General features: G+C 44.4%; 1 protein-coding gene across 4 annotated transcripts in view; it reads right to left on the reverse strand.

Moving 5' to 3' along the window:
• The window catches only part of LOC144681572 (plexin-B1-like), a 225,187-nt gene that overhangs the window by 78,366 nt on the left and 124,756 nt on the right, over positions 1-22,065 (reverse strand). For all 4 annotated transcript variants that reach the window (XM_078543275.1, XM_078543274.1, XM_078543272.1 and 1 more), the window contains exons 3-5: positions 12,926-14,060; positions 8,529-8,711; positions 767-895 (exon numbers count right to left, since the gene is read on the reverse strand). In XM_078543275.1, the coding sequence (XP_078399401.1) occupies positions 767-895; positions 8,529-8,711; positions 12,926-14,050 (1,437 nt within the window). In that variant the 5' untranslated portion in view covers positions 14,051-14,060. The remainder of the gene's footprint in view (positions 1-766; positions 896-8,528; positions 8,712-12,925; positions 14,061-22,065) is intronic.

The following is a 22,065-nucleotide window of genomic DNA, read 5'->3' on the forward strand; positions in this document are numbered from 1 at the left end:
CCAGCAATACAACCATTGCTGAATAGCACCTTCAATGAATTGCCCTCCCAGTCCTGACACTGCAGCCACTGTGTGGTTCTCCTCCTACAGCCTTACACTCCACATCTGCACAAACTAAATCAAATTGAGTACGTTGCTTAAAACATGAAATTAAATTCAAGCTCATAAAGAATACATCAAAGAAAAGTGTTAATTTGTTCTACAGAAAACCTTGCCCCCATGCTGTGCTTTCAGTGCTGTAACCAGACTGGAGCAAAACACTGAGCCTTCTGTATCCTCTGAAACACTAACTACTCCACAAGTGGAAGCTTGACTGCTATGATGTGTGACCATCCCTTCAATTTTCAGAAGCCAAAATATGTTTCTGCATTTCTGTTAGATGTGGGAGCATGTGAAGAACAGGCATCACTCCATATCTCTCCTGCTTCATCTGATTGGGAGTCACATCAAGGTGTTTAAACCTTTCGTCTCCTACCCCCCTCAGTCCATTCTCTGCAAGTTTGGCCTACGGAGGGCATTTCTTGCCTGGAATACTCCCCATGCATTGTCCAGCTCCCCGACTTTATCGTAGGGTGGGTTTGTTTTATTTTAATTTTAATTCATTTTCCTCAGTTACAATTGAAATATCACGGCCACCATCCCTCCCCATTCTGCTAACTCAGCCAGCAATGATGGTTCCAAGGTCACCGGATGGACACATATGAACCCCTGACCCTGGTTTTAAACAGTTTGAGACTTGCACTGGGCTCCACTACAGAGGACGTACCTTCAACTGAGTTGTGACGTAAAGGTGTTTCTGTTCGCCGTCAAATACCAGGTCACTGTTAACTGCTGCATTGGGCTGGATTGTGAGAGTTGTGTATTGCTCCGCTTCTCCAGATGGCTTCACAAAAACCTATACCAGTAGAAGAAAGAAAGTTGCTTCATTCATGAGTCTCAACACAATAGACAATAAGCAACACTTCCATCTTCACGCACAACAGGCTTCAGCAGCTAGGCCTTAACCACCAGTTAGCTCGTACTGTGGTCAAGGGCTGATTGAAAAATAAAATGTCCTTCAGTTCTTGGAGCATGAGTGAGGCTCACAGTCCAGGACTCTTCTCTTGAAGAGCAAACATGAGGAGAAATTTGTTTCCATAACTCCCCACCCCGTTTCTCCCACCAACCCCCCTTTTTTTTTCTCAATAATTTATATAGATTCTTCTTTCCCCACCTATTTCCATTATTTTTAAATCTAAAACTAAAACCTTGCTAGTCTTTCCACCCCACCCCCACTAGAGCTGTACTTTGAATATTCTGTCTTCCATTCTTAATTAGCGCTTTTCTTAGACAAATATCACCACCTTCAACACCTCTTTGACCCTTTTGTCCGTGACATCTTTTGATTATCTGCTCATCTCCACAATCACCACACCCTCAACGTCTCTCTCTCTCCCCCCACCCCCCTCCCCCAACCCCACCCCCCACCTTAAACCAGTTTATATTTCTCCCTTCTCCTAACTATGCTTCAGTTCTGCCGAAGGGCCATGAAGGCTCGAAACGTTAACTGATTTCTTCTCCGCCGATGCTGCCAGACCTGCTGAGTTTTTCCAGGTAATTCTGTTTTTGTTTTGGATTTCCAGCATCCGCAGTAGCTTTTAGCTTTTTGTTTTTATCACTGGATTTATATTCCATTTTTAAGCCAATTTTCTGTGCTTTTGAAGGCGTCCACTCTCTCTGGAGTACAGGCCCTTAGGTACCAGCAGCCTCTACTATAAGTGGCCACTATTCCTGTGAAATCTTCCACAGTAAATGGTAGCAGTCTCCTTGATCAAAGGGGGCTTCACATCCAGTCAACACCTGACATCCACAAACACTCCAGCAGCCATCAATAGCTACTGATCAGTGGCAAGAAGCCAGACTCATTTTACCCTTTTCTTTTTGACATTCGTTCAAGGGATGTGGGCATTGCTGGTTGGGCCAGCATTTATTGCCTATCCCTAGCTACCCTTGAGAAGGTGGTGGTGAGCCACGTTCTTGAATCACTGCAACCCAAATGATGTAGATACACCCACAGTGCTGTTAGGGAGGGAGGTCTGGGATTTTGACCCAGTGCCAATGAAGGAATGACTTGGAGGGGAACTTGCAGGTGTTCTCAGTTCTGGCCTAGGATGTGCCAAAACTGCTTATTGTGCTCCTAATATCATCAAGGCAGAGATTAGGTCAATTAGCACAAAGAGGAATTGAACTGAGACTTTCTGGTTTGTATGGCTTAGTTATAACATGCCTTTGCTATCCAAGCTACCAGAGGAGCTATTCATTGAATATTTGCTTAAGAGCGTGTATCCTAATAAACAGAGGCATAAGACGGATTGTAAAATGAGCCATTTAATTCCATGCTGTTTCTCCACCCCACCCACCAACTTTCTAAACCATTACCTCATGTTCTTTAATACTCCTTCTGTAGATATGACAGGAATAGTGCCATTATTACCAGTAAACTGTTTATTCTGTCCACGACTACACTACACACTGGTTCATCTGCAATTCCGTATATACACACCCGAATGAAGAAGCAACAAGGTTATGGAATAGTCTGTATGAAATTACACCCCTCCATTACTCCAGATTCAGCCTGCCTAACTGCCAAATAATTCTGTAAGCCAACCACTGATAATCACAAGGGAGTGCCACAGGCTTTCAGAAAAACCACAAACACTCCACAAACCCATGACACTCCCTCCTCATGGCTTCCATACAACTCTTATAGTAATCACTGAGTACTCTCTCTTATGGTGTCGTTTGAAATAACACGGTAACAGGACAGAAGTTTGCACACTGCCTAGGCTGTTCTAAGTATTTTCCCCAATTGTGCTTATTGTATAATATGCCATTGTGACTAAGCCAAGTTTGGCTCGTAATAAACTCAGACTGTACAGGTCACAGACAGGGTGCCAAGTCTGTTTTGTTAATGCTGTTATGTCACGTCAATAAGACATGAAATGAAATCCGAAACTGTATGTTTCAAAGCCTCATTGTCTTTTGCTATTTTTAAAATGGACTTTCTGCTGAAGAAAAAAGATGGCTGCTACAAGTGACGTGACCACAGGATTGGCCCTTTGTTCTGGAAGCTACCAGCAGGAGTTACAATAACAAAGGAATCCTCCTCTCATCATCGTGGAATCTCTCACTCAATTGTAAAGACATTATAATCACAAAACCAGGGAACTTGCAGATCAAAACTCGTTATGCCCGCAGAGTTGTTAACAGACTCAACTCACACCTGGGACTGTCCATGTCCATTTCAAAAGGGGACCATTGAGGAGGCCAATGGATGTCATTTGCAGCTTTATAAGCTAACCCCTCTAGCGGAGTCAGAGGGTCTGCCCAGACAATGGTTTCCCGACATAAGAACCTCAATATGGATGGTAACTCTTTCAAAAAGTTAATGGCTGGGACAATTTCAGTCCTGAAAGCAAAGCCAGTCCCAGACAATACATATCCCTTTTGACATAATTGTGAAGAAGATCACATGACCCGAGTGACCGTTTTGAAATCTCCATATACCTTTGACAATTGAGAAACCCTCAGTCTGCTGTTTAACATCCAAGGGGTGATCACCAAGAAGCAGGACTCCAGGCTGAACAACAGCCTGCTCCTCGAAGTCTGTATCTGTGTGAAGATTTCCTACCATCACCTGCAGAACTGATCCAGTCTCTGTGTACCAACTTCATCTCGCAGTATCAGCACCAACTGTAAAGAGAACTCTACAATTCTGGTCTTCAGTCAGCTGAATCGAACTCCTACGTGAAAGGACTCCCCACTGGACTCTGACACTGGACCCTGATAATCTCATGAACTAATAGTCATTTATGTGGTTCTTTCACTGTTACTATCCATTGTTGTAAAACTTTCTTTTTTCCTAAATGCCCTGAATGTGTGTGCGTATGTTGTGGAATGGGATGTTGTGAACACTCTTCCCCCAGGTTTGAATGCGAATAAACTAACCTCCTGAGTTAGTCATAATGCAAGTTTGCTGTGAATTATCAGTAAATTGGATCACACTAACTGAGGGTTTGGGAAAACACACCACAGCATACTTCATAAATAATTCAAAACACCTTCTGCTTCCAGTCAGTTAGCGAGAGGAAAGAAGTTCAATTTGCCTTTCTCTCCCGTCCGTAATAAATTAATTGTGGCATATACTGATCTTACCCACAATGCATCATTGAGGGCTCAGCAAAATATCACCACCTTGCATTTATATAGCACCTTTAATGTAATAAAACTTCCCAAGGTGCTTCAAGTGAGCTAAACAAAATTTGATAGCAACCCACAAGGCGGTATTGGGGCAGATTCCTAAAGCTTGGTCAAAGAGGTAGGTTTTAAGGAGCGTCATAAAAGAGAGGAGAGATAGAGAGGTTTAGGCAGGGAATGCAGGAGCTGAAGCACAGCCATCAATGGTGGAGCGATTAAAACTGGGACTGCCCAAAAGGGCAGATTTAGAGGAGCGTGGATATCTTGGGATGGTTATCCTTACAAAGATAGGGAGGGGCTAGGCCATGGATGGATTTGAAAACAAGGATGAGAATTGTAAAATTGAGGCATGAGATCAGCTGAAGCAGGGGCGGAGCCAGGCGACAGTACTAAGTTGAGAGTCGGCAGTTGTAGTGATGCTGCGGTGATGTGGACGAGAGCTCATCTGCAGGTCAAATATACCAAGGTTAGAAGCAGTGTGGTTTAGTCTCAGACAATTGTCAGGAGAGGGATGAAGCTGGTTGCTAGGGAACAGGTTTTGTGGCAGGGACTGAAGTCAATTGATTTAATCTTCCCAATATTTAGATGGAGGAAATTTCTTTTCATCCATTGCTACATGTCAGACAAGCAGTCTGACAATTTAGAGATAGTGGAAGATTTGACAGAGGTGATGGTGAGATAGAGCTGGGTGGCATCAGCGTACTTGTGAAAACTGACATTGGTTTTTGCATGTTGTTGCTGAGGGGCAGCTTGCAGTTGAGAAATAAGAGGGGGAAGAGGAGAGATCTTTGGGGGACACCAGAGGTAATGGTGTGGGAGTGGGAAAAGGGAGACATTGTTTAATTCCCTGGCTATGATTAGATAGATTAGAATGGAACCGGGTAAGAGCAGTCCCATGCAGTTGGATGACAGCGGAGAGGTGTTAGAGGAGGTTGGGGTGGTCAACCATGTCAAGGGCTGCAGACAAATTAAGAAGGATAAGAGGGAAAAGTTTACTTTTGTCATAGTCACATAGGATGCCACTTGGGATTTTGATAAGAGCAGTATCAGTGTTCTAACAGGGGCTGCAGAGGTTCAAACATAGAGTTCCAGGAAAGATGGGAAGCAACAACACATTCAAGGACTTTAAAGAGAGAAAAAAAAGGGAGATTGGAGATGGGCAGTCGTTTCCAATGATGGTGGAGTCAAAGGACATTTTTTTGAGGAGAGGAGTGATGATAGCAAATTTGAAGTTGGGTTGGTTGGGGGGTGGATGGTGGGAGCATCTGAACAGAGAAAACGGTTAACAATTTCAGTTAACATGGGAGACAGGAGGGGAAGCTGGGTGATAAGCATCCTTATGGGATTAGGGTCAAGGGAGTAGGACTTGTCTCGCAGAGGGTGTGAGGGCTGATAGGAGAAAGACTAGAGAAAGGTGCGAGTTCAGGGCTAGAGCAAGGGATGGATGTTTGGTCTAATGGCCTAGGGAGAAAGAAAGCAGGGATATGGCAGAATTAGCTGATCTCAATTTTACTGACAAACAAGTCCATGAGCTCCTCATACTTGTTAGAAGAGATGGAGAATGATGGACTTAAGTCATATAGTCAACCATGATCTCACTGACTGGTGCAGAACAGGCTCAAGGGACTAAATGGCCCAACAACCTGGCTTCTCTTTTCATTTGTGGTTTTGGCTTCCATTTAGGTTTGTAAAAATATTTGAGCATTTTGTCCAATTCCTTCTCAGTGTTTTACTGCTGATGACCTCAGCATTGGGGCTCACTTTAAAATCAGTGCCAGGCTGTGGTCCCGCCCAGTTTGACACAGAACACTTCAGGTTTGCACAAAGTGCAGAAGAACAGCTGACGCCACATTTATCCTTCAACTCATCCTTCAATCATACACACATACAAAACGTTAACATGCCTATGGTAAGCTTAACAAAGTTTTCTGAACAGGAATCGGAGCTCTCCCAATTGTTAACAGGGCAAATGTGATTTCCTAGAATCACATAATGGTTACAGCATAGGAAGCCATTCAGCCCATCACCTCCATGCCGGCTCTCTGCAAGAGCAGCTCACCTAGTCCCACCCCGCACCCTTTCCCTGTGGCCCTGTAAATTTTCATTCTTCAGATAACTATCCAATTCCCTTTTGAAAGCCAAGATTGAATCTGCCTCCACCACACCCTCAGGCAGTGCATTCCAGATCCTAGCCACTCGCAATATAGAACATTTTTCTTCATGTTGCCTCTGGTTCCTTTGCCTTTCAGCTTAAATGCGTGTCCTCTGATTTTCGACGTTTCTGCCAATGAGAACAGTTTTTCCCTATTTACTCTGTCCAGATACCACATGATTTTTTATACCTTTACCAAATCTCTTCTCAACCTTCTCTTCTGCAAGGAGATCAGCCCCAGCTTCTCTAATCTATCTACATAAGTGAAGTCACTCATCATGAACCACGCTCGTGAATCTTCCCTGCACACTCTCCAATGCCTCCACATCCTTCCTAAAGTGCAGTGCCCAGAATTGGACACAATACTCCAGTTGCGGCTGAACCAGTGTTCATGATAAAAGTACACCATTACTTCTTTTTTTTGTATTCTAAGCCTCAATTTCTAAATGGCTTTCTTGGCCTGCTCTGCCATATTTAATGATTTATACACATAATACCCACCCCAGGTCCATCTGCTCTTGCACCCCTTATAGAATTATACCCTTTACATGGCCTCTCCTTATTCTTCCTGTCAAAATAAATCACTTCACACTTCTCATTAAATTTCACCAGCCTTCTGTATTCTTTTGAGGTTTATTTAATGGGAAATAAACGTGCAAGGCCACAGAGAAGGAGCCAGGAATGGGACTTGACTGGTTGCTTTACAGAGAGCTGGCATGGACTCGACGGGCGGAATGGCCAGGTTCTGTGCCATATGCCTTTATAAAACTCACAGTTCACAATACTTCCAAGTTTAGCTTCATTAGCAAGTTTTGAAATTGCTCCCTGCACACCCAAGTCGAGGTCGTTAATATATATCAAGGAGAGCAGGGGACCCAACACTGACCCGTGGGAACCCCACTATATACATTTCTCCGGTCTGAAAAACAACGTTCACAGCCAATGTTTCCTGTCACTCAGCCAACTTTGTATCCATTCTGCCACTGTCCCTTTTATTCCATGGGTTTCAACTTTTTTGACAAGCCTGTCATGTGGCATTTTATCAGATGCCTTTTAAAAGCCCAAGTACACCACATCAGCTCCATTACCCTCATCACCCTTCTCTGTGACCTCATTGAAAAACTCAATCAAATGAATTAAGCATGACTTACCCTCAACAAATCCATGCTTGTTTTCCTTAATTAATCCACATTGTTTCAAGTGATTGTTAACTTTGTCCCAGATTATCATTTCTAAAAGCTTTTGCACACTTGAGTTAAACCGACAGGCCTGTGTTTATCCTTACACTCTTTTTTGAACAAGGATGTAACATTTGCAATTCTCCTATCCTCTAGCATCACTTCTGTATCTAAGAAGGACTGGAGGGCTATTGCCAGTGCCTCTTCAATATCCGCCCTTACTTGTTTGAAGTTGGATTGCGTTATATAGCCACACTGCCGGTCTAGGATGAACTAGCTACTCTCAGATAAAACCAAAACACTGCAGATGCTGGAAATCTGAAATAAAAAACAGAAAATGCTGGAAAAACTCAGCAGGCCTGACAGCATCTGTGGAGAGAGAAACAGAGTCAACGTTTCGAGTCCAATGTGACTTCTTCAGCGCCCCAGGCAGAGAGGCAGCTTTGAATGTTTTTGGTCTAGTGGAATAAAAAGTCAGACAGGATTCAGCGACCCCTGTAAAGGTCAGGCAGGACAGGACTGAATGTGGCTCTAAGGCCCTCCATAGTTAAACAGTCTGCTGACACTTGAGGGATGATTTTAACCCTCCCCCCACCTCGAACAACAGATTATGGTATGGACAGGATTGAGAGTCGGGTGGGGGGGGGGGGGGGGGAGGGGGGGCCATATTTTCCTATTTAACAGTGAATAAACTTCAAAGTGATCCTTGCTGGCTGTGAAGAATTTTGGCATGTCCTGCGGACATGAAAAGCGCTGTAGAAAGACAAGCACTTTCTTTCACACAAGGAGAACTGGAAAATACCTTCAGCTGATAGCTGTACCCCAATTCTCAAACACTGGACTGTTTAGCGATCGTTCAGAATAAGAGTTTAAGTCATCCTCTCCTTACTAGAGAAGGACTTCTCTGGTCTCAGAACCGTTGTCCCTGCTCCCCAGGCTTTGTCCTCTGCATCTACTCTTACCTTGTGCAGGTGCCCCTTGGCATCTCCTATGAAGGCGATGGTGTGCTCCATTTCCACAGTCACTGCCACAGCAACCAGACACCCCTGAGCAACCTTGAGTACCAGAGATGCCTCAATGGGAATACGACTGGCCATTGGGCTGGGAGTGTGGTCATACCCACACGGGTAAGCATTAAGAGTGTCCTATGGCAAGAGAGGGGGAGGAAAATGACAGAGTCAGTCAGATTGTTTAAACCAATAATTAAAATCAACGGGTTTAAAAGATAAACAATCCCCTTACCCAGTGGCTTTTGAGGGCATGTAAATAAACAGATTAGAACGCTGTACCCATTCCATTCCCTCCCAGCCATGTATTACAGATGCACAATGCCGTACATAGTTTTATTGCACAATTCCCACAGCAGCTGGGTTCGGCTTTTAAAAATGTGAAATACAGTCTCCACTGCTCACACCGTCCACGCTTCTCAAAGCCAGCCACCTGTGCTGAACAAACTGTTCCTCTTCACTGTAAGCGCCCATTACAGCGGCGCTGCTTAACCCGTGCTAAGCGCGCCAGCCACTTTGTGCATTTCAGCGCTCACCAGTTTAAAAGCTCTGCAGGTTTCAGGCCAAGTCGGGCCTTCAAGGGGCTGTATTCAGCTCTTTGCACTGTTAACAATTATGGGAGGCGGGTGGAAAGTGGGAACCTTAGGCTGCTTCAATTACGTGGTTTAACCATCCACCATGTGGAGTGGCCAAACTGCATTAGCACAAACACGGCCACTGTATTTGCATTTAAATAAATGGGCATCAACGTGATCAAACATCCAACTGTTCAATATTTTTACCATTTCAAACATAAGGGTCTCTTCTTGCTGCATTTCTTCTTTTATCTAAAAAAAAAACTCCAGTCCTTTTTCCATCTGCTCCTTTGATCTAATTCCAAGTCTTTTGGCCCATTCGTTTTCTCTTTATACTTTTAAAAAAAAAATATTTGCTTGCCCAGCTTCTAATGGGCTGCTTAATGCTGCGGAGAAGCATTCCTCAAATCATTGCTGACTTGTGTGCCAAGAAAATGATCCCAGGTGAGAGACAGGTCACCACAGGTACTCAGCTGCCAGCTCCCTGCTTCTTTAACAGATAGTGGGACAGGAACTGAATGTTGTCGCCAGCCAGGTAATTTGATAAATCTCCCTCCCCTGTTGTGCATGACAAGACAAAGCAAAAAGGCTCTCCTGCTCCATTAACCAATTTATTGGAGAATCTGGTAGGCAATTCAGGCAAGGGCAAGTAAAGGAGAAAACATGCCAAGAAATCTGGATTAGATAAAAGAAGGGAAAGTGGAGCGGCACTACTGAATAGAATAGCCCATTTGTTCAAAAGAAAACTGGCTCACTTTGTAGGGATGTCTATATCTGAAGCTCACTTAACTGCCTCCATCAAGCTGGACTAGTGCCTGTCTATAACCAAACCAATCTCTTCAGGCCCTATTCACACACGCACTCTCTCTCTGAAGTTGAACCAGCACCAGCCCAGAGAGAAGCAACTCCGCAAGCCCCATCCAGCTCTCTATCCCTCTAGCAGTCTGAACTAGCCCACAAGCAGCCATCGCTGCTGCTAAGCCATACTTATTACAACAACTTCAAATACTCCTGGTTCACAATCACAACCATCTTGTTAGGTCCAATTTACTATCCTTAATGAGGTGAACACCACTGACAAAACCACTTCCGTGGGCCTCATTCAACCTCTCATTCCTTCTTAAATGTAAACTGATGTTAGTCTGGTTCAAGTCTATCTCTGCAAGTCTCACATACTCTGTCAAACTGAATTGGCGCCTGTCCAGCAATGTGTATTCTCAACGTGGCTATGCGCAGAAGTAACCGTTCTATTTGTACCCCCTCTTTGCCAGTCCCCCTGTAGTAGCTATCATAATGATGCACAGTGACTGCAGGAGATTGTATCCTATCAAGTTTCTGACATCTAACAGCTCAAAGAGACAGCCACAAAACTGAACAACATTCTCAGAGCCAAAACAGACCAGATGCTGGATTGGAAAGTTAATACCCCTCAAACCAACATTAAATGTGACTAGCAGCTCTGGATGTACAAACTTTGGGATACTCACTGCCTTGTCGAACAGTGACAGCAACAAATTTACATTTATGGGTTTAGAGACCGCATAGGACTGAGCACTGATGGAGAGAATTCCTGGAAGATGGAGAATGTGGAGGATTTAAGTAACGCCTCTGTCCCCAGTGGCAGGGTTTGGCTAATGTGGAATAGGTGTGGGGTGGGGGTGGGGGTGCGGGTGGGTTAGGAGCGGAGAATAAATAAATGCTGCCCCCTGGGCCTAATGCTCTAGGGAAAGAGTAGATGGACATTTTTACTTTAGCTGTTGTACTAAGGGTAAATTTGGGGCAGAATTTTTCATCCCGCAGGCAGGCTAGGGCCGACCTGAATGGGAGTGAACTAGTGAGTGATGACGTTGGGCGAGCATCCCGACATCATCGCGCACTCTCGCGATCTTTCAGTCGGCGGCCAGGCGAATAGGCCAGGCGGCCTTTGCATTGTTCACGAAATCTCATCCACGGGCTGGATGAAGTTTCCAATGGTTACTTAAAAAAAAACACAACACAAGTTTTTTAAACACCATTTGTTACACGTCCCTCTTCATATGTGACTGAGCCACATGTGGGGACATGTTTATATAATTTGCAAAATGTTTATTTTTGTATTTAAAATTTGTCAGCTCCATGAGGCAGCTCTGTGCCTTCAGGGAGCTTTCAGTGCACGCTCTCCCACCCCGCGCATGTGTTAATATGGCAATCACCTTGTTAAAACCAATTGCTAGTTAAACAGGTGATGGGCATTGATTATCCCATCCAAATAGAATAAAAAGATACAGCTGGAACACTTTGTGTGGAAGCTACTTGGAAGTCAATAGCTCTGAAGAGTTGTCTTGAAAATAAACCAGTTTAAACCAAAAGACCAGCCTGGATTAATTCTTCCACCGCAACCTCTTATTGTGACTAACACATGCGCTGACTTCAGCGCTCGTGCTCCTCCCGTCCCCACCCCGGCAGCACGCGTTTCATGCTGGTTGGCCGTTAATCAGCCAGCCAGCGTGAAATCGCGGTCAGACCCCGATCGCGGTCAGACCCCGATCGCGGTCAGCGGACTGTCTCGCGGCCAATCCCGGGCCCGCCCGACGAGGGGAAAATCCTGCCCTTGGTCACCAGTCAACATATAAGCAGCTTTAAACCCAACAACCAACACAGCGCTATTAACCTTTGTTCCGTGGCAGCAGCCAACAACAATGACTACACTTCAGAAGTACTTCATTGGCCGTGTCCTTTTCGAGTGTCCTGGGATCATGAAACGCTCTATATACATGCACAGACAATTTTGCTTTTTTCCACTAAGCTCCATACTTGCTCTCATGTGGTCAGGGCGTCTAACCAATGGGGACAGTCTCGTCAACAATAATTGACAGTTGAATGAGGCATTTGGCTGATTTGGTTTGGCAGAGGTGACAAGTCTGGGGAGCTCCTTATAGCCTAAAGGGCCAAAGGCAATTCCAAACATCATGCTTTGGGACAAGTTCCATTAATCTTTACAGAGGGTTGAGAGCCATTCTCTTTTTTTAAACCTTTGACAAGGACACAAGACATGTCCAGGTATTCAGGTCCTCAGAAAAGATGGTAAAATAAATTTCTGATAGCAGAAGATAATCAAGTTTTAGGCAACTATTTGGGCGCGTGTAATAGGATGAGCAGAACCATTCGGCAACACATCCGCAGCACATTCATGCAGAATCACCACTGTATATCCAACTTGACCTAAGGCAAGTTTTGCATATGTTTGGAACATTTTACATTTTTAACTCTTCTTCTCCTCAAACAGGTGATTAAGAAATGCGGCCGCAAAGAATTTTAAACTTTTATCCCAAACACTATGCGTAAACACATTTGAATTGCATCTTGAAAACTTGTTGATCTGTGTTGCTCACTCGCAGTGCCTGGCACATTAGGTAATGTGCAGCTGTGCAACTATGCACATTTAAATACGGCTTTCACGTTTGCATCATTTAGGGTTTGATTGCAAGAATAGATTATTTTGTAGAAGTACTGCAGCAAAAATATCCAGGTGTAATTTCAGTGATAGGAATGATAATGTTCTGGAGCTTCCTGGACTAAGTCCCTGAAGAGATTAGGATTGGATTTTCTGTCCTTTACTCACTTTTAGCCTTTTTAAAGGAACAGGTCAATCCAAATTTAAGGCCACGGAGGGTGGATTACCTGGTCTGTGGGGCTCAGTTACTCCATACATCAAAACAGGTGGAACGAGTGAAAGGACTTCATTATTAAAATGATTAAATTATTAAAAACGAACGGTGCAATTATGAAAGGACTCACCGAAGTTAACCCACTGCAGCTGGATTTGACTTCATACTCAATGTAGGCTGCCTCATCCCCATCTGCTGTCTTTCCATAATTGGTGTAACACAGGTCCCTGGTCTGGTTGATCATCTGATCGATCTGGCTCATCGTGTAAATGCAAAGCGCTGACTCTTCCGTTGCCTTCGCAGTGGCCGTCTGACCAATGGCGAACGTGGCAAACAGGACCTCTCCATCGGTTTCGAGGGCCCCTTGGGCCAGGCCCTTCCCAGGGCGGCTAACATAGGCTGCCTGAATTAAATTGTAGTTTTTCCCAGCAGTCTGACAGACAAGTGGCACCTCCACATACGAGTAATAATGCATGTCGCCCAGGCAGATCCGCGACACGTAGGTTTTATACTCTCTGGACGGGGACTTCAGGTCCCTCCGGTAAAACAGAAAATACACAGACAACTGATAAATAAAAGATTTGACAAAATGGTGGTTGTACTCTGAAAGTCTTCCAGCCACTGCTAACTTAGCTGTATCCTCATAGGAGAAAATGGGATGGGATTCCAGACTTTGTGGATTTTGTAATTCCAAATTGCGGGTTGTGATTGGGGGAATCCCACCAGCACCTTTGCTGGTATAACCACGTCCCACAAACAGGACAGCTGTATTGCCTTTGGACAGGCCAACCAATCCTACGGTCGTGACATTGGGGTCATTGGCGGCGACATATTGTGTATCGACCGGGCGTTCTGGGCAGAACAACACACGGCTAATGTTTCCCAAACTCCTTTTTTCACAGATTCCTTGAAACAAACTCCCACAGGTGATCAGCTCATTCCCATAGGGATTAATCAGCAGAAGTTTGTTGTGGTTGTCCATCATCCTCGCTTGCCGGCAGTCACTGGGGTTGATGGGCGGGAGGCAATCCTTGCTGTCATTCTGCGGTCCGGTCGGCTGGACAACCAGGTTGGTCAGGTCAGAGGTCAGCTGGAAGAGGAAGTTCACAGCTCCGACGTAGACGTTTCCGGTCTTTGGGTCGACTGTTAGGTGCTCAAACTTGGCATCAGATCTGCTGAAGAACTTGTACTGGTCTCCACGGCAGATGCACACACTTAGGAAACCAATGGCAAGGAGGATGGTCCCAGAAAGCATGATCAACGTGCTGCAACAGAAGAAGAAACATTGCGTTATTGAAAAGGGAATGGAAATCTGGAGACTTCTCTCCCTCCATCCCCAAAAAGACGGGGGTCAATTGAAAATTTCAAAACCGAGTGTGATTTTTTTAAGATTGATTTTTTTTCTGTTCGTCAGGGTAATTAACGATTAAGAAACCAAGGTGAGCAAAAGGAAGTCAAGATACAGATCTGCCATGATCTAATTGAATGGTAGAGTGGCCTCAAGAGGCTGAATGGCCTCCTGTTCCTGCAGACTTTGAGCTCATCAAGGCAAGTTACATCAGTGGTGGGAAATGTCATGAGTGTACATATTTTCACAGATGAGATCCTTTCAGCCCAACTTAGCCAATCATTCAGCCAAACTTATTACTGCCACCATCACAGGGCCTACCCACACCTCCTCTTCCACCATTGATGACAGAGCCATACCTGCCTCAGTCCTCCTCTCTGCATTCTATTCCCCAATCTCCTCTTGCAAGAGTTTTTTTTGTTTAAAACTCTATAAACACGGAAGTTGTTGAAGTGATGTTCTGGATTTAACTTTCCTCATGCCTATATCATTCCCAAGCTAGGTAAAGCAGGTTCCACACAAAGCAAGGTTTCCTTTACGCTGACCTAATAAATGCACCTTTACCCTGGAAAAGGACCTGCACACTGCATACCACAATGATGCTTTGACTTGTATTTATCACACCAACTACTGGAGGCCTATGTAAGTGGCAACTGTATTGATACAGGAGTTTTATGCTCCAAACTCGCACACAAAAACCATTTTTCTCCAGGAACACATCCAATCAGAGTCAGCAACCCTGAAATAATGGGAGACCCACTTTTTCCATTGCTCATGTGTACTGCTGTCAGATTTCGCATTACTGCTCCCGAGCAGAATAAAGCACTAAGCAAGGGGAGGGAGACAGGTCAGCAGCATAAAACCAGCTCCCTTAGCCCAGCTGCACAATTGTAAACGTGTATTCGGCTGCTGGGGTTCAGGATGTATGTACTATAGAGCAGTCGGCTCTAGCCTTTACCAGCCCAGCTCCTAAAATATAAAAACATGTGCCTTTATAAAAGAAAGTCTCACATTTATATAGCGCCTTTCACAACATCAACACATCCCAAAGTACTTCACAGCCAAAAACATACTTCTGAAATACGTTTTTCATTGCTGTAATGTAGGAAAATGCAGGGAGACGCAGTGGCCAATTTAAGCATTGCAAGGTCCCACAAATAGCAATGTGCTAACGACCAGATAATCCATTTCAGTTCTGTGGTTGAGGAATGAAAATTGGCCAGGGCTCCACTGCTGTTCTGCAAAATTGTGCCATGGGATCTTTTGCGTCCTTCTGCAAGGGTTTAACATCTCACCCAAAAAATGCTTTACACATTTAATAGTTTACAAGTTAAACTAGGAGATGACCACAGGTGAGCAAATGCAGACCTGAGCTTTCTTCATCTATATTTTTTTTCCATTTATTCTTTCATGGGATGTGGGCGTCGCTGGCTAGGTCAGCATTTATTGCCCATCCCTAACTGCCCTTGAGAAGGTGGTGGTGTGCAGTCCCTGTTGTGTTGGTACACCCACAGTGCTGTTAATGCAACAGAAATGATTACAGCTGCTGGGTAGGATGATCTGACAGATAGTGTCACCACGACAGCAGGCATCTTGCATAATCTCCACACCGTATAAAAAAGGCATGGAAACATCATATAAATACAATAGCACAGTGATAATATTAAAGCTCTAGTAATCCAAGGCCTGGACTAATAATTCAAAGAATGCACACTCAAATCCTGGCCATTTGAGAATTCTCTATCTGCTCTGAAAGCAAATCTGGAAATAAAAAGCTCGTAACAGTAAAAGTGACCATGAAGCTCTCCCTAGCTGGCTCACCCATGGCCTTTAGGAAAGGAGAGGGCCATCCTTCCTTTGCCAGACCTTTATGTCAAAACCCTGGAACCCCCTCCCTAGCAGCGCTGTGGGTGTACCTACACTACATGGGCTGCAGCGGCTCAAGAAGGCAGCTCACCACTAACTTCTCAAGGGCAATTAGGGATGGGCAACAAATGCTGGCCCAGCCAGCAATGCCCACATCCCGTGTGAATAAAAAAAATGTGGCTCCAGTCCCACATCAACATGGCTGCTTTTTAACTGCCCTCTGAAGTGGCCTAGTAATCCACCCGGTTAAGGGTAACCGGGGATTGGCAATAAGGCTGACGATGCCAGCAACGTCCACACCCCAAAATGAATATGCATTAAATATAAACAAGCAAGCCTTCAACAGTTAGAAGCCGGGTCAATAACAAGGCTACCAAAAGACTCTTCATTTTAATTCCTTTGTTCAGCAGTGGGGCTGGATGGATAAATCTGTTTCGCTGAAGCTAATCCCTCACTCGTAAATCCCTCAGAACACAGGGACAAAAGCATTTCTGCCTTTTAAAAGCTATCTCGCTCAAAAGTGAAGCATGGCGAGCTGCAAGGAGAATCTGTTTCAACAATGTGCAACTGGCAGTAGCTGTATAGATGTGAGCTCTGTTATTTAGCTTCCAATACAGGTAACAGCGTGGCTAAGGCTCAGGGACACCAGGACTCAATCCCTTCATTACACTGCTGAATGGTGCTTGCATTACCACACAAAACCAGTTAGGCAGTTTACACAGATGTATATATCATTTGATTAAAAAGATCTTTTTGAAACCAAGCGGAACTGATACATGGCAGCAACAGGATATCGCTGTCCCCTCAGTAGAAAAAAAAAGAGCTGATCACTACTGATGAACACATATGCTCACCGCAGTCTCCATCAGCTCCAGCACCACCATGACTGAGTTGCAACTGAGTCAGTAAGTCAGCCCATTGCAGGTTGCTAAGCTACGGATGATTAGTGGGGTCAAAGGCCGACAGCTGTGAATGACTCACTCATTCACAATGTGGCCAACCTGATCCCGCACAATAAGGAAAGCCTAGGCAGAGCCTAACCCAGTTTCTGAAGCACGAAAGCAAGCAGGTCTCAAAGAAAATCTCAACAGATTGCAGGAAGAGCAGCAACAAGGGAGCTCATTCAAAGCACAAGCCCGAAGTAAGGAGGACAAGGCAAAAGTCATGCAAATCAAAAACCTGCCAACGAAAAATAAAATCAGGCTCAAAGTTTGTCTCTCTTGTCCTATGCAATAGGTTCTGCAAAAATGACACGCTGTGGACGTTTCAGCCGCATGTTGCCACTTTGCCTGGATGTAAAGTGTTCTTTTTTGGTGGCAATCAATGTAAAACCGACAGTCCAATTCCATAAAACAAGAGTGTGCACTAAAACCTCGAGGTGCAACACATTCTCCAGATGCCATTCCACACTAGTGTCAGTTTCCAAAAGCTCTACTCATATTGCAATGGGATCTGAGCGAGTGGCAAGTGCTCCTGATGTGCACAGCAGGATATAACCTGAAAGTTAATTTACTGAGATTTGTTGCAGTCTTTCCCGCCACCAGGCTGGAGTGGGGGGCATCTTACCAACAATAAAAGCAGCTCAAAAGAGTTTAACATAACTATGTCTCGCTTTGTGAATGCGCAGGACCTGTGGTGGAATAAGGAGCGGACAGCTGATCAAAGCATAAAATAATACAGGGATCATAGAAATCTCAACAGCTTGTATGTGGGGAGTGTCTTTAACATAGCATAATGTCCCAAGACACTTCAAAGGAGTGTTATCAAACCAAATCTGACAGTGAGCCACATAAGGAGATGTTAGAACAGATGACCAAATGCGTGGTCAAAGGGGTATGTTTTAAGGAGTGTCTTAAAGGAGAGAGGTGAAGAGGTTTAGCAAGAAAATTTCAGAGTTTGGGGCCTAGGCAGCTGAAGGCCTTGAAGCCAATAGTGCACAACTAAAATTGGTGATGCACAAGAGGCCCGAATTGGAGGAGAACAGAACTCTTGGAGGTTTGCAGGGCTCGAGAAGATTATGGAGATCGAGAGGGGCAATGCCATTGAAGGATTGTTAAACAAGGATGAGAATTCAAGCGGAGCCTATACTAGAATACAGAATCTGGAGCTGATTAAAGCACAAGTTCAAATGAATGGCACAGGCTGAATTTAAGGTTGGGCGAGAACACTGGCTGGCACAATGTGCTGCACCACTCACATTTTACCCGTGATGGATAGGCTGAATGATCTTTCCTTCAGATCCACCAAACCACTGCACTTGATGGGAGTATCATATTGGCCCATGCTGACTCTTACAGGAAAGCATGAATTCAACAGCAAAATAGTCAAGTAACCGCTATCTTTTGGACACTGCAAGACTCACCAAAGGAAGTGACCTGCTCAGACATTTCTTGGAAGGCAGGGCACTTCTAATGACAATATGAATATGAATACCGCTAGAGGCACAAGCAGCCATATGTCCACCTCTTTTCTCTCTCCTCTGCCACTCCACCTCTCTATCCTCCTTTAAAAGGCTCCTTGAAATCTACCTCTTTGACCAAGCTTTTGATCACTAATATCCCAAAATCTCCTTCTGTGATTCAGTGTCAAATTTCATTTGATAATGCTCCTGTCAAGTACCTTGGGGTGTTTACTCTGTCACAGGTGCTATGTAAAGTTGTTGTAGCATGGCTCTCCCTGCTTGTACAACCCAGCATTTCAAACTTCCATCCCTTTGCAGGCTTTCCCCAAGCCAACTACTGAAGATCTACAAATAAAAGCTGTAAACTTCAACTGGCAAATGTCTTGCGGAGAATGAGTTTGGAGAAGCACAGTTGTTTACTATTCTGATACTGTAAGTCTATCTGTATTAAAGGGAGAGCTCCACAGCAAGATGGCCTTGGGGGAATACTGCAAAACCACTTATTGAAAGGTTACTACAATGTAAATTTGCTAATAACTAAAAGTCGCATTTCAGTGTTTGATCCACTTCTTTTTTGCCCTGACTTGTAGGAACCTGATGTAAGCTAATATATCTGCTTTGTTCCTATCTTACTCCACCCATCCGTGTCTATAGACAGTTGGCTCGATGACAGAGAGTAACTTTTTTCCAAAACCATTTGCCTTGAGGTTTTACTTTGAGTCCCTCAAACAAAGGGATAATACAGGTTTGAACAGTGTCAGCGGCTAAGTGTCATCTAACATCCTATGTTTATGCAACATCTGCATTGTGGTAATTCAATGAAACCTCACTGTCAGCCATTTGTTGGCAAACACGATTATTTTCCTCTTGGAGATATTTAATTGGTGAATAGGCTCCTTGATGATACATGAAAAACACACTCCTGTTCTTCCCCCATCCCAAGTTCAAACCATTTTCAGTCCAATTAAAGGCTTCACAAACCCAGTAGCCTGGGAGATTGCAAGATAGTGGCAACTACTCAAGTGGTTACCAAGGTGATTGGTACTATCAAAGCAGCACAGATTAAAGACCATCTTCATCATTCACTTCTGAGCACATTGTGCCCAAATATGTCAGCATCAGAAGCTAGAGAGAGCTCTTCCTTCTGTCTTGCAGTGTCAGGCTCACCGCTTTAGAACCCCTGCTGCCCAGCTACAGCTTGCTTGCCATGTCTGAGTCGCTCACAGTGAGTGAGTGAGCACATTAGGCCATCCATACTTGCAGGGTCAGTTGGGACAAACTTTTTGGGTCAACATGATGCAATGGAGCATTTTCTATTTCAGGCACCCAACAGTCAGAATCAGGTACTCCCAGAAAAGGATTGCATGATGAGATTCAAAGTAAAGGTTCCCTCCATTCTGCCTCAGGGACTAAAGGAACAGTATTGACAATAAGGTAATCATGTGGAGTGGGTTTAGGGACTGTCTATATGGACAGCGTCCCAGGACCTGGAAAATCTAAATTTTCCTTGTGGGGTCCAGAGGAGTATTTCCCCTCCCCATCCCACTAGATACTTGGTGGTGGGGGGGGAGGGGCGATGGGTTTAAAATGCTTCTTTTGGCCCCTTTCTTTTGAACCCTTGCTGTGTTCACATGGCAGAAAAGTCAGGACAGGTCACCATTAAAATTGAAGATGGACCCCAATCATGTCGCACACCTAAGCTGCATATTTAAAGGAGGACTGGCCAGTCCCTGACTGCCCAGTTTAACCAGACTGCTGGTTAAAATGGAAGATTGCAGGAAGGCAGTGAAGCATCAGTAGGAACGTCTTACAATTTCTCCTGGGTAGGCTCAGTTAAAATGACCCTTTGGATCGTGGCAACCTCTGAAGTACATCTCTAATTGTCTCGGTGTGAATGCTTGTTCCAATTCCCACAGCTGCCATCCTGTGGCTTCTTGGAATGAGGCTGCAAATAACGCTGTCTTAATGGACAATTGAGTGCTTCCAGTCCTCCTTCAATAGAAACAGGATGAAGCCTAGCTAAACACAGGGCCCTTTACTTGTATACTTTTAAAGCCCAACAACCCAAAAGGAGGACATCAGGTCATAACTTAGGGCTGAGACACAAAAATTCCACTAAATCAATATTTCAGGGATACTTTGGGCAGAATCAGTGGCAGAGAAACATTGCTGTAAATAGACTGGAGGCTTCACTCACAACAAGACGTAGGTACCGCAAGTTTCCAGTACATGGCTAGTACACCAGTAGCCATGAGTCATGTTTGAGCCAAGACAGGGAGTGTCAGCATGTTTCAACTTGGGAAATGTCACAGCACAGTCCGCAACTGACATTCACACAGGCAGGAGTAAGTGAATAGTGACCAGGGTCAGGGAGCCTGGTTGATTCTTCCTCACCACCCCAGTCCTTCCATTAACCCTGAAACTCTGGGGCACAATCTTCCCAACACAGCAGAAAATATTTTGCATCGAACATATTCGTAAGGCAATCAGCTCCTGAAAGCAACGCACTAATAGATTGAGAGAGTGGGCAAGTTCAAGCAGGCCATTGGATACTAGGCTTAAAGTATAATTATTTTATGTAATTAATTTTGTTTTTAAAAATTCTGTCCAAATCTGGTATTTGTCAAGATTTAGGAACTAATTGTTATGTGACTACATATCCCGAGGTGCCACATTTCTCCGCTGCACTGCAGTCATGTGCCGAGCAATAATGTATCAGTCTACCGGTTACATGGAGAGCAACAGGAATTACACTCAATGAAGTGCCAGCATTTTGAGTCTTACATATGATCATTTCTAACTTACTGGAACCAGAAGAATTAACAAAAATGAACCCGGTGACGAAATAAAACCAAAAAGAACCTTTCAACAGATCTGATTTTTTTTCTTCCTATTTGTGGAAATATGCAGCTAAGAGAGCGCGAGAGAGAGAGAGAGAGAGAGAGAGAGAGAAAGTGTGCCAATGTGCCAATCTACCAATATCCTTGCTCTAGAGTTGGTTGCATCAGTTGTCTCCAGTCACTTGGTGGAAGGGATTCAACTAAACATGTTATCATGCGATTTTCTCTTGTGCCGGGAGCAAATAGCCGTGGGCATCAAATTTCTGCTGTATTTACCCAGAAAAACAACTGTACTTCAAAGTAACTCTTGTGTGAGACATTTGGGTCATTTGAGTGGCCTAATCATAAATGCAAGGCTTTCCTCCCTCCTGCGTACACGCAGCACAATCTGGCATCCTGCCAGTGGTTCACTGTGGATCCGCGACAACACTGACCAATGGACAGGCTATTTCCAGTGAGCTCAGGGGCCAAAATAACAACACTCATGCTGCAAACCCCCTACTGACCCGACAAAGTGCTGCCTATAGTTCCTGGCCCACATCCCCTTCCCAGAAATAATAGAAAGAACAACAGATATTGTTCTTGTAAGTGCATGGAGCAGGTTTGTGTGTGCATTCCCCACAAGGTACTCTTATTTTGTCAGACCCTCCTGTAAGTAGCAAAACCTGATAAAAGAAGCCTTTCAGCAATCAAGGAGACAGTCGAGTAGTGGTAACATCACAGGACTAGTAATCTTCTTGCCCAGGCTATTCAGGCTTTGAAGAGTCATATGGACTTGAAAGGTTAATTCTGTTTCTTTCTCCTGTTATGATCCC

The sequence above is a fragment of the Cetorhinus maximus genome, chromosome 6 (assembly GCF_964194155.1).
Source record: "Cetorhinus maximus chromosome 6, sCetMax3.hap1.1, whole genome shotgun sequence".
Lineage (NCBI taxonomy): Eukaryota > Metazoa > Chordata > Chondrichthyes > Lamniformes > Cetorhinidae > Cetorhinus > Cetorhinus maximus.